The sequence below is a fragment of the Megalobrama amblycephala genome, linkage group LG9, assembly GCF_018812025.1.
Source record: "Megalobrama amblycephala isolate DHTTF-2021 linkage group LG9, ASM1881202v1, whole genome shotgun sequence".
In the NCBI taxonomy this organism is placed as follows: Eukaryota; Metazoa; Chordata; class Actinopteri; order Cypriniformes; family Xenocyprididae; genus Megalobrama; species Megalobrama amblycephala.
In genome coordinates this window covers 17828127-17846837 of record NC_063052.1, presented here as the reverse complement: position 1 = coordinate 17846837, position 18711 = coordinate 17828127, and the positions used below count along the sequence as shown (strand labels likewise).

Below are 18711 nucleotides of genomic sequence, written 5' to 3'. Positions count from 1 at the left end.
AGTTGCTTCTGTCGAGTATGTGTTCACCTTGAAATATTACTAACAATATAAATTGTATTTTGAAGTTTACTTTACAAAAATTATGAAACATTTCACAGCAAACAGACCATGTGTATCACGATCTGAAGGGAGATGTTTGTATAATTATACTAAAAGGCCTTTTACTTGCTAAAAATGTACAAACTCAATCAGACGCATGTAGCAGATTGTTTATAACAGTTTTTTCAGCAGGTTTTGATCATGTTGATAATTTAGAGGCCTTAGATATGTGCCTATCAAATATTTTACCGTAGGCTTTGCAGGGTTAATAATCATATTATTCCGAAAATGTAAAAATCCTTAATCAAAATAAACAAAATATTGAAAGTCTTTTTTGGACTGGGGAGGACGTTACAGTATTTTTTTTCATAGCACACTGAACCCTTATTTCAAAAGTTTCCTCAAGATATGACCCTTTTTATATGAATCACTTATATGTGTTTTTCTGTTGCAGATTACCTTTGTGGGGGAGGAACGCTGGGTGAGCGTGAACGTGTGCGGCTCATGTCTGATCGTGAACAGTGATTGGATGACATCACCTGCTCAGGTACAGACAGAGTGGAGCTCTGGAAATCCCTGCCATTGTGCCGGTAATCTGAGGCAAACACAACGTAACAGACATTTACATCAGTAATGCCATTTAACAAATGGTACCAAATAATAACTCAAACATTCAGTGAAATAAAGGATTATAATTATTATTATCAAATACAATGGTATTCAGACATTTTTGGGTGTCCAAATATTCTTTGGGGGAACTGTATGTTTTCTACTAAACAATGATATAAAAACTTTAAGAACATGAAAACACAACACATTAAAAAGTGAACACAACCGTTAGAAATGTCTGAGCGTCAGTGTGAAATGACGGTGAGGATTTTCCTTGTGCTGAGTCGAAGCAGACTAAAGTTCACAGTAATCTTCTCTCTGACAATATCCTTTAATTTGATTTGTTGATCAGCATGTGTGAAAGCACACAAAAGCCTGGGGTAGCCCGTGTGCAATCAGACATCAAGAAGATCATTACAGAGACAACAGACATCCCTCTGGAGCTTCATTTATTTCGATCATATCAGGTTGTGAAATTAAGGTTAAAGAAATTAATACTTAAATTGTAAATTAATACAGACATATATAATGTCACAAAAAAAATTAGGTTTCAAATAAATGCTGCTCTTTTGAACTTTCTATTCATCAAAGAATCCTGAGAAGAATCTTGCATTATGGTTTCCACAAAAATATTAAAGGGTTAGTTCACCCAAAAATGAAAATTCTGTCATTTATTACTCACCCTCATGCCGTTCCACACCCGTAAGACCTTCGTTAATCTTCGGAACACAAATTAAGATATTTTTGTTGAAATCCGATGGCTCAGTGAGGCCTTCATAGCCAGCAATGACATTTCCTCTCTCAAGATCTATTAATGTACTAAAAACATATTTAAATCAGTTCATGTGAGTACAGTGGTTCAATATTAATATTATAAAGCGACGAGAATATTTTTGGTGTGCCAAAAAAACAAAATAATGACTTATATAGTGATGGCCGATTTCAAAACACTGCTTCAGGAAGCTTCGGAGCGTTATGAATCAGCGGTTCGGAGCGCCAAAGTCACATGATTTCAGCAGTTTGGCGGTTTGACACACGATCCGAATCATGATTCGATACGCTGATTCATTTACGCTCCAAAGCTTCCTGAAGCAGTGCTTTGAAATCGGCCATCACTAAATAAGTCGTTATTTTGTTTTTTTGACGCACCAAAAATATTCTCGTCGCTTTATAATATTAATATTGAACCACTGTACTCACATGAACTGATTTAGATATATTTTTAGTACCTTTATGGATCTTGAGAGAGGAAATGTCATTGCTGGCTATGCAGGCCTCACTGAGCCATCAGATTTTATCAAAAATATCTTAATTTGCGTTCCGAAGATGAACGAAGGTCTTACGGGTGTGGAACGGCATGAAGTTGAGTAATAAATGACTGAATTTTCATTTTTGGGTGAACTAACCCTTTAAGCACCATAACTGTTTTCAAAATTGATAATAATAAGAAATGTTTCTTGAGCAGCAAATCAGCATATTAGAATGATTTCTGAAGGATCAGAAACTAAAACTAAAAGATTGGAGTACTGATGCTGAATATTCAGCTTTGTCATCACAGGAATAAATTACATCTTAAAATATATTCAAATAGAAAACAGTTCTTTTAAATTGTAATAATATTTTACAATATTACTGTTTTTACTCTATTTTAAGTCAAATTTATGCAGCCTTGGTAAGCATAAGTGTGACTTTCCACACTGTGTATCGCAATTGTTCAGATCTGATTTTGTGTGCCTGTGGCTCCCTTTCGTTTTCCAGATTATCTGTGTTGGTTTCCATGGCAATGATGTTGCATTGGTAGAACTATGCCAAAAACAACATAGAGGGGGTTTGCAATGTTGTCTTAGAATATGACAATGTGTAACTGCATTGCTAGATGAAGCAGCAACAGAAACATGCTGCTGTTTTTGCAGCACAGTGAAAGAAGTCAAGACACCTCATCACTGGACTACACAGAGATGTCTCCATTATATTATCATTTTCTGCGTGACCTGCAACAACAACACAACACAACCTTGTTTCTGCAACAACGACTGAAGTGTTTACGCTTTACGTAGCGTGAGAAAGTGACATAGGCAGAAAAGCCACACAAAATCCTATCAGAGCAATCAGACTGAAACGGATTATAAGAAATTAGATTTAAATAGGATTTCAAACCACATATGAAAGTAGCTTAAAATGAATTTGTAAAAGTTTCAGATTTCATGTGATTTCTGGCGTTCACACTTGCTAAATATGATCCGATTCCAATATTTGGACTGACAGTCTGAACAAGGCATATGAGACTGACCCCCAACTCAGTATATAATCACACTTTTGTGTCCATTTTGCACCAAAATGTGAGTAAAGTGTAAAAAGAACTCTACAGTATAACTTTATGTTTTGTGTTTGCTACACGTACACAGTACTACACATACTAAAAACAGTTATATTATAAATGTAATTGATATAAAAGCACAGAATTTAATTGAAAAGTACTGAATAAAATGCTTTCAAGGATGCTCAAGCCTTCAGTTTTCTAACTACAGTGCAGCACTAAAGCAGAGAAAGGTGACTTCGCTGTACCTGAGATAACACCAATCCCATCTTCACAGTCGTAATCAGAGAACTCGCTGTCACTGATTCTCTGTGACCCTGAGAGAGAGAGAGAGAGAGAGAGAGAGGGAGGAAGGGTGGAGGAACAGATCACGAGAGTCATAATGAAGAAAAGACCCTCTTAACGTGACCGTCTGCTGTAATCCACAGGATGGTTCACGTGAGGTTAAGTAATCTAGCTAGGGTCATAGCACAACAAACACACATACTAAACTAGCATCATGTTATCATAGAGTTATAAGGGATGCACCAATATTGAAATGATTATATTAATAATATATTTTACATTCATTTGTAATTAAAAGCTTTCAAATGAATTCTAAATTAATAATTTGTATTAATTAGTTCATATATATTATAAGTGTATTTTTTAAACTTATTTTAAATTATTATTTTTACATGGCTGATATGATAGTTGATATTATAAATATATATACAGTTTTGCCTTTTTTTTTTTTCTTTTTTTTTTGGGCAAAATTGGCTTTCCTTAAAGCAAACCCATCACTTTTACATTTTAATTTAATTTTTAAGCATGAAAAAAATGCTTTGTACTTGTGAAATCTTTTTAGAGTGTATAGTTTGACCTAAAAAAAAAAAAAAAAAAATTGGATATTGGACATTATCAATGTAAACACACTGATCATTTCGAAATTGGTCAATTTGTAGTCATAATTTTGAAAAACATTAACTAAAAGTGTTACATTTTTGTTACAGTATTTAGTAATATTTGTTAACATTAGTTATTTTTAAAAAAACTGTTCCTTATAGCTCACGTCCATTAAATAATAACAGATGCAACATTTTATTTTAATAATTTATTAGTAAATGTTGAAATAAACAGACCTAGGAATATTTTACATGAAAACTTTTTTCTATGCTAAGGCACAGCTTATGTGAAAGCAACCTGGACTAGTTTGTGAAAGTGAGTCACTATTAACATATAACAAAATGCATTTGTTTCTAATGAAATAGCTTTAGGCAAGATGATCTTACATATTCATATATCCATGGCAGACAGTCTATGTTAATTTTAAAGTTTAAGCTGACACTTTCTCATTTGTCACCTTTCTACAGTGAAAAAAACAGCTCAATCCAGTGTGAGTGGAACCAAGCATGAGGTTTGCTATCATTTAGTTTGCAATCAAAATAGTGAAACACAGCAAACATCAACCACAGAAAGGTTTGTGAGAGGCTGGGAAAAGCGTTAGCAGTCCATATATAGATCTGCTCAGGAACGGCTATTAACTGGGCTGATTTTATATATTTTTTAATGGTGAAGATCAGGCCTAAAAAGCCAGATAAGCTTTAAAATGAGGATTGGTGGCATGTAGCAGCAGAGATGGGCATTAACTCCATGCAAGCTGTGTGGAATAGTGGGGGTTTCTGAAGAGTATGAGGCGGAAGTGAGGGGAGGTCACACTTTGGACAGTGTAGAGGATAGTAATCACATTGCTGGCCAATCACATGCTAACTGGAGCAAGCAGGTCAAAGTTACCTGAGTTGTACAAATACGGGCTCTTGACTGGAAATGTGTCAGTGGTGGATAGATAGTAATATTTTTTGAAGGAAACAAAACATGACAACAAGAAACACATCAACAAAAACAAACATGCATAAAATGTAATGTCCACATTTATACAAACTGATACTTTGAGAATTCTGAAGTTTTAAATATGAAATATACAGAATATACAGGACATTTTTACCACAGTAGACCTGTGAATTTGCTTCATTCAAATTGGTTGAGTGTTGTATTCTGATTTTCTTCAATTAATTTATGATGTTACAAAATATGTTTCAAATAAAAGCTGTTATTTTAAACTTTCTATGCATCAAAGAGTCCATAAAAATGCATCATGGTTTTCACAACAAGCAGCACAACTGTTTTCAACATTACTAACAAGAAGAAATGTTTCTAGAGCAGCAAATTAGCATATTAGAATGATATCTGAAGGATCATGTGACACTGAAGACTGGAGTAATAGCTGCTGAAAATTCAGCTTTGCCATCACAGGAACAAATGACTTTTTCAAATATATTAACATAGAAAACAGTTATTTTAATATTTCACAATATTAGTTTTTTTTTTTTTTTTTTTTTTTTACTGTATTTTAGATCAATTAAAGGGATAGTTCACCCAAAAATGAAAATTTGATGTTTATCTGCTTACCCCCAGCGCATCCAAGATGTAGGTGACTTTGTTTCTTCAGTAGAACACAAATGATGATTTTTAACTCCAACTGTTGCCGTCTATCAGTCAAATAATGCTAGTGGATGGGAACTTCTACTATAAGAATAAATAAAACTTGCATAGACAAGTCCAAATTAAACCCTGCGGCTCATGACGACACATTGATGTCCTAAGACACGAAACGATCGGTTTGTGTGATAAACGAACAGTATTTATATCATTTTTTAACTCTAATACACCACTATGTCCAACCGCGTGCAGCACTCATTAGTAAGGTCTGATCGCGCTCTGACAGCGGCAATGATGTCTCGCTCTCATTGAAGTACAGTATATGCGCGAGACATCACTGCCGCTGTCAGAGCGCGATCAGACCAAATGAATCGAGTGATGAATGCAGTTGGACATAGTGGTGTATTAGAGGTAAAAAATGATATAAATACTGTTTGGTTTCTCGCACAAACCGATCGTTTCGTGTCTTAGGACATCAATGTGTCGTCACAAGCCGCAGGGTTTAATTTGGACTTGTCTAAGCAAGCTTTATTTACTCTTATAGCAGAAGTCCCCATCCACTCCCATTATTTGACTGACAGACGGCAACGGTTGGAGTTAAAAATCATCATTTGTGTTCTACTGAAGAAACAAAGTCACCTACACCTTGGATGCGCTGGGGGTAAGCAGATAAACATCAAATTTTCATTTTTGGGTGAACTATCCCTTTAAATGCAGACTTGGTAAGCATACTTTGCAAACTTTTGAACGGTAGTGTGTATTTTTGCACATTTCTATGTAATACAGTGCAATTCATATTTTATTTTATGATTTAAACAACTGCTACACAAAACACTAAATTATATGATGAATGATTGACATAAAATGAATTCTGACAGGACTGTTCACACAGACGTCGATTTGTGTCTCTAACTGGATTTAAAAAATTTGATTCAAAATGTTTTGCTGTTCACACTGTAAAGGGCAAAATCAAATTGAGATCACATTCAATTGTAGTGTGAACGCATTAGTTTACTATTATTAAGCAGTTTTAATTGAGTATGTTTGTGTTTATTGTAACAGTAGGTGTGTGTACGTACTTTGTAACCTGCGCGTTGGACTCTCTCCATGTAGGAGACGTCTCTGCATGTAGGGTGAGGGGTTAGGCAGCGGCATAGAGGACACGTCATGCGTTTGGAGCTTATACCAATGAGGCTGATCGTCCAACAGCGCTGTCTCCAGCTCTATCAGAATCTACACACACAAACACACAGGTATGAAATACACAGCCATTTATGATGACTTTAAAATGCAGCTATGTTGCTGCTCTATTGTGCGATATTTAAAGTCTAAACTTTGCTCTGAAAGTCACAAAATACTCTTTTAAAATTGATTTTAAACTAAAACATTTATTCATGTCTGATATTACTGCCACAACTGTTTTCTTGCATCATACTGAGTAAACATTGTGAGATCTTTTATTAGTATGCACATGGCATTATTGGAGACACACAGTAGGAAGGTGTTCCTCTCTCACCTCTCCCAGGAACTCGCTTTCTTCCTCTCGGACTCTGGCCTGGTCCCATAGAGTGATCTCCAGCATACGTTCCCTGAACTCTCGCCTGTGCACTGGCGAGTACATGAATGTCTGGTTCCACTTTGGCTCCAGAGATTTCTTCACTGTTTTCGTTCTCCTCTTGCTTTTATCACTGAGAAGAGCAGGTGAGTTTATATTTTACAGCTGCTGATGACTCAAACTTGAGGGGTTTTAACATTTACAGTCTCACAGACCCTGACAGAGACACTAAGCCAATCCAAGGATCCCCAAATTGAAAAAAAAAGGGAAAAAAACAAACAACTTAAAGGATTAGCTCACTTCTGAATTAAAATTTCCCAGCCGAGGAATAAGGGTCTTATCTAGCGAAATGATCTGTCATTTTCTAAAAAAATGAAAATAAAAAATTATATACTTTTTAACCACAAATGCTCATCTTGCACTAGCTCTGCGATCCGCACGCAAAGGTCATGCGTGATGTAAGCAGAAGTACCGAAAAGTAAATGTGCAAAGATAAAGCCAAACGACCTTTACAAAAAAAAAGGTAAAACAATAATATCAGATGATTTTGAAGCAGGAAGAGAAAATCAGATGAAGTTTTTCGCCCGACCATGGTACTTCCGCCTATGTCACGTGTGACCTTTCAACCTAATGCGTGGCGGATTGCAGAGCAGTGCAAGATAAGCATTTGTGGTTAAAAAGTATATCTATCTATCTATCTATCTATCTATATATATATATATATATATATATATATGTGTGTGTATATATATGTATATATATATATATATATATTTTTTTTTTTTTTTAATGACCGATCGTTTCACTAGACAAGACCCTTATTCCTTGTCTGGGATTGCGTAGAGCCCTTTGAAGCTGCATTGAAACTGCAATTTGGAACTTCCACCCGGTGAACCCCACTGAAGTCCACTATATGGAGAACAATACTGGAATATTTTCCTCAAAAACCTTAATTTCTTTTCAACTGGAGAAAGAAAGACATGAAAAGAAGTGAACTAATCCCTTAAATAATAATAATTAATAGTACACATTATTAGACATTATTACACATTTAGTTTAGTTTATTTATTATCATTATTATTATTATTACAACAACAACAACACATATTCTTCCTTCCTTCATATTCAGATATGAATTTTCATTTCAAATTGAATTTATAGTTTTTTTTACCAGTAGTTGCCAGTCTGGGTTTGTGAAATATTTCCCATTCATTTTAGTTTTCAGTTTAAATGCCTTCTATAAAAGGAAGGATTTTGAGGATTTTAGTGCATTTTCACTAGGTCTTGAAGTCCTGGTAATAAAAATTTTATGTCTTTTGAAAAAACACTTTTTGTCCTGAAAATACTCAAAATTCATGTAATTGTGTCAATATATCAGTGATTTTGAAGGCTTCACTGTGAATAGACACCCACATTTGACAAACATCTATATTACTTTGGGGATCAGCCAACCTCAGTTTATTGACCTTCAATATTATGTGCTATCACCACTACACTGATGTTCAAAATGTTCAAAATGTTGAATGGTAGTTTATGTATTGTTCATAAACATTATCGTTAGAGATTATAATTCAAAATCCTAATTGAAAGTTCTTTTGAAATCTGAATACTGTATATCTGAACTCTGAAGTGCAGGTACCTTCTGTCGGGGAGGAAGTAGATTTTGACGTAGGGATTCCTAGGCCGCCCGTCTTCTCGTGAAGGCAGGTCTTTGGCGCCCAGGATAGTGACGATGAGTTGATGTCCCACTTTATCGTACCACAGCTTTACCTGCAGGAAGAAACATACTCTCTTAGATGGTCTGTAAGAAGAGCTCACCCCAGAGGGTCCAGGGCAGCCCTGCAGAAGCGTCACATGCTTGGCAGAACTTTCCCAGAGCAGGTACAGCACCAGCACACACCAACTAAATCAAGCTGACTACCTCTCATGATCAACTTTGATGATCGACTAAATTCACCACAAAAAAAAAACAAAAAACAAATACAAAATTTAAACTATTTCTAAGCACTGAATCACATAGTTTGATACCACAGTGTTTCAGGGAGCTGACTTTTGACTTTCACTATATTTCAGGTTGAATACAGCTTCATTATCACAGAAAATAATTTTGATTTGCATCTCAGTTTGTAAAAAACGTTTGTTTACAGTAAACATACAGTATTACACTTACTATGGGGCAAGACACTGTATTCAAGACAACCTTCCTAATTTTTAAGTTTAAGGTGAAGTACTAAAACTGCTGTTTTTAATGAACAGCCATGTTAAAGACTTTAACATTTATACATGTTAACATGAGACTAGTGTGATAAACTGTCTTTTAACCTTTGCACAATGGAAACAATTTACATTAAAAAAAAAAATGGTTTACACATTTAATTCACTCTTGTTTTCACTCTCGCCCAATACAGCTAATTCATGAAAGGATACCAGAAGTAACCTTTAAATGTAAATGTGTATTTACTTTTATTTTACAAACTGAGGTTTTTGGAAGAATTTGCAATATGCCACATCAATATATCTTAAACTGCATTTAACCCAAAATATTAGAGGGGAACTACTTGTCAATAATTTCTGAAATCTGACATGTTAGGCTACAGGTAAGAAGATTTAACAGTTGTTTGTGTGCTGTGAGTCTGGGTTGTGGAATATTCCATCCCTCATTGGCTGGCCAGGGGATGAGGGTGTGTCTGCCACAAGTCTCATCCAATCAGATGACTCGAATGTATTCACAATTTGTCACATTTATTCTAAAATTGACAGACACTTTCAAAGCCCAGCAATCCAAATCAAATAAAATACCACACAACAGACTAAGCAAAGGAAATGTAACACAAAGAAAGAAAAAAAAAATGTTTAAACTTCATGTGATTATCTAATTTCAGCCCAAACCAGAATTGAAAAGAAACAGCTTTGAAAGTCTCAGTTGCAGCTATCTGGAAATTAAATAAACTAAATACTCATTCTCATACATGCATATCACAGAGTAAATTATCCTAAAGGGCAAAAACTGGAAGGATATGAATATGGAGGACAAAAGTACAAATAAATTAAACATTAAATAATCCAATTCATTCACAAAAAAGTATTAATTTATCTTGAATAAAATGAATTAGCAGTTAAATATATTTAAAGTAAAATGTACTTATTTGAATAATTAAAGTGACATGCATTTATTTAGAAATAATTAAATCAGTGTTAATCAGTCAAATGAGTTAAAGTTTGCCTATTTATTATTATTTATTAAAACAAATAATGAAATGCTCCAATTTGTTTGTAATATTTCAGTTATTTATTGTACAATTTATTCTGTAATGTAATTATCTAGGTTTTTTTTTTTTTTTTTTTTTACATACATACAAAATCATCATGTTTAACAACACTAGGTTTAATTTCCGAATGGCAAAGTAAACACTCAATTACATAATTTTGAGTACTTTGGTCCTCTATGAACATTTCTCAAGCATTCATTGATAGTAGCTTAATTCTCTGACTTCCAAGCATTTGCCCTTCCAGATCACTAGAGCTAAAAGAAACACTATAATTTATCTTTAGAGAGAACTTACTATTCTAAAAAATACTCCATTACTAATGCATGCAGCAAAGCAACAGAAAGTGCTCAATACAGACTAGAGCAATCCAGGAAGCTTCCATAGCAAAAAACAGCAGGGGGAAGGCTTCAGTCCAAACAAATTGTACCATTTGATTCTTATATAGATGTATCAAGGTCTGTGTTTTTTAATAGTTGACTGCATCAGGAATAGGGTTGGGTCTCACTTGAATTTTAGCGATTCCAATTCCGATTCTGCTTATCGATTCCAAAAAAAAAAAAAAAATAATAATAATAATAATAATAATAATAATTTAAAAAAAATAAACGTATATATATCAAACATATCTTTTTGCAAAACATTCTATTGCAGCTGAATACCATGAACAAGAATCAGCAGCCTTTTTTTTTTTTAACATATTGTGTTTGGTTTAATAATATATTTGGTGAGATGTTCTCTTTATATCATCTAAACTTTCTCTCTTGTGCATATCCTATACCACGTAATCAGGTGATTGTCACATGACTAATTAATTATTGTTTAAAAGAACTCTGTGTTAGTTGCTCACACCTTGACGAAGGCTCATTAGCCTTGTCACCTGTTTTTTTCATGATTAAATAAATGTTTTTTGTTTTGTTTTTTATAATTTCCTAAATACTAGAGTGCCTTGGATTGATATTTACATTGAATTGGATTGATTGATGATAGAGTCAGTAATACAATAAGAATAAATAAGCAAATAGCAATAGCACAAATAAATACAACTGGACAAAGTTCAGAAATTGAAATCAAATGTAAAATAACTGCTGTTTTCTTTTTATGAATAAAATATAGATTCATTCTTATTAAAGTTACAAAGTTACAGTGAGTGATTTACTTTTTCCTTTGTTTTTCATTAACAGTAATGACACAGACAACAGCAGGTTTATTAACCTGCTGTCACTTTAAAGGATTAGTTCACTTTTAAATACACTTTTCCTGATAAATTTACTCACCCCCATGTCATCCAAGATGTTCATGTCTTTCTTTCGTCAGTCGAAAAGAAATGAAGGTTTCTGATGAAAACATTCCAGGATTTTTCTCATTTCAATGGCTACCAACAGATTGAAGGTCCAAACTGCAGTTTCAGTGCAGCTTCAAGGGCTTTAAACGATACCAGATGAGTAATAAGGGTCTTATCTAGCGAAACAATCGGTCATTTTCGACAAAAATACAACCGTTTATGCTTCATAAACAAAATATCGCCTTGAACGTACTTTCCGCTTCCGCATTCTTCATAACGCTTACGCTGTATATCCTACGCCTTCCCTATTCTACTTACGGAACGAACGTGGCGCCAGTTTCGTTTTTTTCCATAAGTAGAATAGGGCAGACGTAGAACATTCAGCGTAAGCGTTATGAAGAATGCGGAAGCGGAAAGTACGTTCAAGGTGATATTTTGTTTATAAAGCATAAACGGTTGTATTTTTGTCGAAAATGACCAATCGTTTCCCTAGATAAGACCCTTATTCCTCATCTGGTATCGTTTAAAGCCCTTGAAGCTGCACTGAAAATGTAATCTTGACCTTCAACCTGTTGGTAGCCATTGAAATCCACTATAAGGAGAATAATCCTTGAATGTTTTCATCAAAAACCTTAATTTCTTTTCGACTGACGAAAGAAAGACATGAACATGTAAATTTATCAGGAAAAGTGTATTTAAAAGTGGACTAATCCTTTAAGAGCTAATGCACTGATCCAATATTCTGTTACACATGCGTTTCTTTCGCAACTGTTTTACATTCACTTAAGACATAACAGACTGTGTTTACGAGGATATTTTGACATAATTGACAAAAAATACGCAGAAGAGAACTCAATTCAGTATTCGTGCACTATATGAGAAGCAGCTTTTCGTGCGCTTACTCTGGATGTGTCCAGCACAGAAAACAGCAGCTGAGTCCCGAATTGAGCTCTCTTTCACGTCTTCTTGCACTCGAATGGTTTAAAACCACATTAAAATGTGTACACAGGAATTGATAAGCGGAATGGAAATTTTTATTTTATGACAAGTATCCGATTCCTGAATTGGAATCGATTTTCGATTCCCAACCCTAATCAGGAAACAATAGGCTCAAAGTCTACCATCACAATAACTCCATTTTCAAAAACTACAGCAACAACTCTTGGAGTTTATTATTACAGCTAAATGAGAAATTATTAGCAAGTGCTATTAAATAATTAGTTCCCTTAAAAATGAATATTTATCATTTATTCTCCCTTATATTGTTCCAAACCTGTATCATTTTTTTTCCTCTGTGAAACACAAATCAAGAAATTTTTAAAAAATACTTGCCACAATAAGATGCATCACTGCAGGCTTTGTGTGAAAGATATCTTGTGTGCACAGCACGGCAGGTTTAAACTACTTCGTTTGTGTTCCACAGAAGAAAGTAAGTCATATGGGTTTGCCTAAACAGTAGTTAGTTCATTTGGTACAATTTGTTTATTTATCTATGAGGTTTATTGAAATGTTCTACATTGGAAAATGCAATATTATTTTAAAAATGTGCCAATTAACATATTGTATCTCTTCATTGTAACACAGAACATAATATTTGATAGTACTGATACAAACTGTTGCATTGTTTTTTTTTTTCAGAAACTGTACTAAAAATTTAAATTAGCAAAACATGCATTTCATACAAAATAATTTCTTTAAAATATAATACAAATATAAAGTTCCGTGTTACATCACAAAGAACGAAAAATGTGTCTAAAAAATCAGTTTAAAATTTAAAGAGACTTAATTTAGTAACCTACGCTAATTACAAAATCATGCCACATTTAAAAAGAGAGTAAAAGGTGTGTAATTCATGCAGAATATTTCAAGTCTCAGCAAGATGGCCTTTGAATTAATTAAGCAAAAATCAGACTGTAATAATGAAACAGCTCTTATGAATTGTGGTTATAAATTGCAAAGACAATGACGTATAACTTTGAGGGAAAAATAAAATCTGAACAAAAGAGCAAGGGGGAGAAACTTGGAATGCTGCCGTTTTCCTGCAGTGCATTTTCCAAATAGCGTACAGAGAGAGTAATGAAGGATTGAGAAAGACTGCCAGAAATGAAAGAAAAGATTAAAAAAAGACTGAGCAGAGAAAGAGAGAGAAGTCTGACGATGTTACCTGGACCCTAGGGACAAAAGGCGTGGTTCTTCTACTAAGGCATGGACTCTGGATAAGCAAAATTAACAAAGAAAACAAAAGCAATACAACTAAACCAAAACTGCACAGAGGCACACAAATTAAAACAACCCATCTGAGAAGAGATTTAGCCTAACTGAGTGACATTCATTTATCAAACTGCGTCGTACTCAAAAATTACGAGAATCTTATAGCTGAATTAACCTTAGTCATATATGTAAGTCCTGAATAGTGTTAAAAGATCATTCATAACACATATGCTTATATAACTACAGCTTGTGTAGAATACCATTCAACTTTTAATGCATTACAGTGTTTCTCAATAATATATACAGTAAACAACAACATTCATCAATGACATGTGTGTTTTCAGGTTTTAGGATAAATCTCCCTCATTTCAAACAAAAAGAAAACAAATTTACAACAGCGCAACCCATAGTGAGACACTACAGCATCGCCCAGACAGAAGAGCAGACACTTCAGCACAAAAACAGAAAAAAGCACTTATTTTACTGTTATTATTAATCAGCATTGCCTTTTTAAACACAGTCTCTCCTCATTTAATACATTCACAGTTGTTGCTACAGCTCATTTCCCTATTAAACACTTAAAATGAACAATAATTGCTAATTGTTTTCAATGCCTGAAGCAATTTACTGTACTGTATGAACGCACTAACACCTGGATGAAACTTACCTCACAGACGTCTCAGGCGTACAGTTAGGACCACCGATAATGCAAACTGTGTAAATTATTCATGCGCTTCCCCTAAGATCCAAACTGCCGTTAAGATCGAGGATGATCGTTAAAGTAGACTGAACAACTTCAGAGAAATGTACAACAGCTACCTCTTCAAGGAATTGACTTAACCTAACATCCTGATCCACCAGCACTGTGTCAAAGCTGACCTGCAGAGTCTACGTCAATCGGTTAACAAGCTTGAAAACTAATAATATGTTTTCCGCTTCGGGATTTCTTCCAGAATCCAGACTGGCCTGTGACGAACACTGTCTAGGACTGACACAACTGTCTAGAATCACACAATACATCTGCCCCAAACTAACAAATGTAAGACGTATATTATATTTTATATATAAAATATATTATATTTTGCTCATTTAACTCTTAAAGAGTTAGTTCACCCAAAAATGTAAATTATCCCATGATTTACTCAACCTCAAGCCATCCTAGGTGTATCTTCTTTCAGACAAACACAATCAGAGATATATTAAAAAGGTTAATTCACCCAAAAATGAAATTTCTGTCATTAATTACTCAACCTCGTGTTGTTCCACACCCGTAAGACCTTCGTTTATCTTGGGAACACAAATTAAGATTTTTTTGATGGAATCCGAGGGTATCTGATCCACACAAAGGCAGCAACGTCCAGAAATGTAGTTGAAACCATGGTTAAAATAGTCAACATGACTACAGTGGTTCAACCTTAATGTTATGAAGCGACGAGAATACTTTTTGTGAACAAAAACAAAACAAAAATAACGACTTTATTCAACAATTTGAACCGTTGTCATGTAGTGAACTCAGTGCTGGCTTCCTTGTTTACGTCTGAAAGCCAACTCAGTATTGGCTGAACACATGAGCAGCACGACGCATGCATGTGATGCTGACACAGGATCCGGTCAATAATAAGCCGGCATTTGGACGTAAATAACGAAGCCTGCACTGAGTTCACAGCGTATGACAACAGTTCAAATTGTTGAATAAAGTCGTTATTTTTGTTTTGTTTTTGTGCACAAAAAGTATTCTTGTCACTTCATAACATTAAAGGTGCCCTAGAACTTTTTTTTAAAAGATGTAATATAAGTCTAAGGTGTCCCCTGAATATGTCTGTGAAGTTTCAGCTCAAAATACCCCATAGATTTTTTTTAATTATTTTTTTTTTTTGGGGCATAATTAGAAATGAGCCGATTCAGGGTGTGTGGCCCCTTTAAATCTCATGCTCCACGCCCCAAGAGCTCGCGCTAGCCTTAAACAACATAAAAAAAGTTCACACAGCTAATATAACCCTCAAAATGGATCTTTACAAAGTGTTCATCATGCAGCATGTCTAATCGTGTAAGTACAGTGTTTATTTTGATTTTTACATTGATTCTGAATGAGTTTGAGGCTATGCTCCGTGGCTAACGGCTAATGCTACACTGTTGGAGAGATTTATAAAGAATGAAGTTGTGTTTATGAATTATACAGACTGCAAGTGTTTAAAAATGAAAATAGCGACGGCTCTCTTGTCTCCGTGAATACAGTAAGAAACGATGGTAACTTTAACCACATTTAACAGTACATTAGCAACATGCTAACGAAACATTTAGAAAGACAATTTACAAATATTACTAAAAATATCATGCTATCATGGATCATGTCAGTTATTATTGCTCCATCTGCCATTTTTCGCTATTGTTCTTGCTTGCTTACCTAGTCTGTTGATTCAGCTGTGCAGCTCCAGACGTTCTGCTCTTGTCTAATGCCTTTCATAATGTTGGGAACATGGGCTGGCATATGCAAATATTGGGGGCGTACACCCCGACTGTTACGTAACAGTCGGTGTTATGTTGAGATTCGCCTGTTCTTCGGAGGTCTTTTAAACAAATGAGATTTATATAAGAAGGAGGAAACAATGGAGTTTGAGACTCACTGTATGTCTTTTCCATGTACTGAACTCTTGTTATTTAACTACGCCGAGGTAAATTCAATTTTTGAACCTAGGGCACCTTTAAGGTTGAACCACTGTAGTCACGTTGACTATTTTAACCATGTTTTTAACTACCTTTCTGGACGTCAAAAGGTGCAATGACATTGCTGTCTATGTGTGAATCAGATACCCTCGGATTTCATCAAAAATATCTTTATTTGTGTTCCTAAGATGAACGAAGGTCTTATGGGTGTGGAATGACATGAGGGTGAGTAATTAATGACAGAAATTTCATTTTGGGGTGAACTAACCCTTTAAAAATATCCTTGCTCCTCCAAGCTTTAAAAAGGTTGTGAATGGGGGGGCCACATTTTTTGCTTTAAAATGTGGCCCCCCATTCACAACCATTACAAAGCTTGGAGGAGCAAGAATATTTTTAAATATATCTCCCGACTGTGTTCATCTGAAAGATGATAGTCATATACACTTAGGATGGCTTGAGGGTGAGTAAATCATTTTTTGGTTGAACTATCCCTTTAACATCACAGCAACGAACACAGATTTTAACATAAAATTATCTATTCAAATTATATTCTAATGATTGTAACATTTAACATTCCACAAACCTGAAATACAAATATCAAAATGAACTGTGAGAACAGAAGTACAATTATAACACACCGGCACAACCTAATTAGGGTCTGTTTTCAAGTTTTATCAAGTCATTAAGTTATATATTGTGCTCAAAATGTTATAAAATTACAATATACTGTCCTGGCTGTGGCGTGATTTGTAAAGTCTATTTCTAAATGAGCAATCTCCTGTGAATCCTCAAACATTTTAATAATTAGGACATCAAAAGGTAGTAAATTTTATACTTGTAAATTAGAAAGAGGGAGTGTTTTAACTCCTACTGTTAATAAAATGTGTAATATTTATGTGGAACTAGATGTTAATGTTTTCTGTTCTGCAGTGTGACATACTACACTCTAGTTAAAAAATACATTGAACAGCATTTTTTAAATGGTATTATAATTAGTTGGCATGCAGTATTTATGAACTCATTTGAAATATATGTATTTTCAAAAATGCATTTGTAAACATGCTATTTCCCTTATGCTTATAATAGACTACAGTTCAAAAGTTTGAGAAATATTATTACAATTTAAAAAAAAAAAGTGTTTTCTTTTTGAATATATCTGAAAATGTAATTTATTCTTGTGATGGAAAAAAAACGGATTTTCAGCATCATCACTCCAGTCTTCAGTGTCGCATGATTCTTCAGAAATCATTCTAATATGCTTATTTGTTGCTCAAGAAACATTTCTCATTATTATCAATGTTAAAACCATGATATTTTTTCAGGATTCTTTGATGAATAGAAAATTTCAGAAGAACAACATTCATTTGAAATTGAATTTTTTTGTATTGTATTTGATCAATGTAATGCATCTTTGCTGAATAAACAGATTTAAAAAAAAAAAAAAAAACGTATTGACCCCAAACTTTTGAATAAGAGATTAATTAACTATGTTGAAAAAAGAAGTACACGTCCATTTGTCAACTACGCACATACTCTTTTAAGGCCTTATAGCATCTTATCTACTATAACCCCTTGGTCCTTTAGATCTGAGCCAATATCTGTGTGAATGAACAGTGTGTGCTGGCAAACTCCCTAAAGATAGTGAAATAATTGCTAAACATCAAAGCTAGCACCATTTCATCAGAGAAACCCTGAGTCGAGTGGCCAAAGACAAGCAAAAGAAGTCTAGAGATACGTCAAAAATCAGTCAGAGCATCTGAACACATGCTGGTACTTACTGAGAGCTGTCCAGACAGATACTGAGGGGTTTCCCGGTGCATGCCAGGACTCATGGGGGACGTGACAGAGATGGAGGGACCCATTTTTTGGGATTCAAAGGAACTTGAACCTGAAAAAGAAGTAAAGAAGGCTTAGATACTTTCTGTATCCTCCTGTTAGCTACAGCAATGCTAAAGTATCGATGTGTTTTATTATGCAGTACATCAAAACCAACTAAACTTACTTGATTCAAGTTGCCCATGTGTGCTCTCTGGTATTCTAGGGACATCTCTACAAGGAAAGAGTGAAGAGCATTTTAATGGAGAGCATCTTAAATATGTGAGAAGGTAATTGGGCTGGGTGATAAAGCTAAAATATCAGGCTTTGACCATTTGAAATATAAATTTTGATATTTTCTCTGAAATGGTTTTAAACAATCATTTCAACCAAATAGCCATTTTTGTCAAACAGATTCAATTATAAACTTTACCTAAATATACTGTATATTTTTACGAAAACATTCTAAAGC

The 18711-nt window shown here is 34.3% G+C and overlaps 1 protein-coding gene across 11 annotated transcripts in view; it reads right to left on the bottom strand.

Annotated features, from left to right (window-relative positions):
* The window catches only part of rims2b (regulating synaptic membrane exocytosis 2b), a 173621-nt gene that overhangs the window by 62831 nt on the left and 92079 nt on the right, over positions 1-18711 (bottom strand). For all 11 annotated transcript variants that reach the window (XM_048201934.1, XM_048201935.1, XM_048201936.1 and 8 more), the window contains exons 11-19: positions 18427-18473; positions 18203-18312; positions 13714-13761; positions 8638-8768; positions 6960-7131; positions 6523-6676; positions 4739-4765; positions 3214-3282; positions 499-634 (exon numbers count right to left, since the gene is read on the bottom strand). In XM_048201934.1, the coding sequence (XP_048057891.1) occupies positions 499-634; positions 3214-3282; positions 4739-4765; positions 6523-6676; positions 6960-7131; positions 8638-8768; positions 13714-13761; positions 18203-18312; positions 18427-18473 (894 nt within the window). The remainder of the gene's footprint in view (positions 1-498; positions 635-3213; positions 3283-4738; positions 4766-6522; positions 6677-6959; positions 7132-8637; positions 8769-13713; positions 13762-18202; positions 18313-18426; positions 18474-18711) is intronic.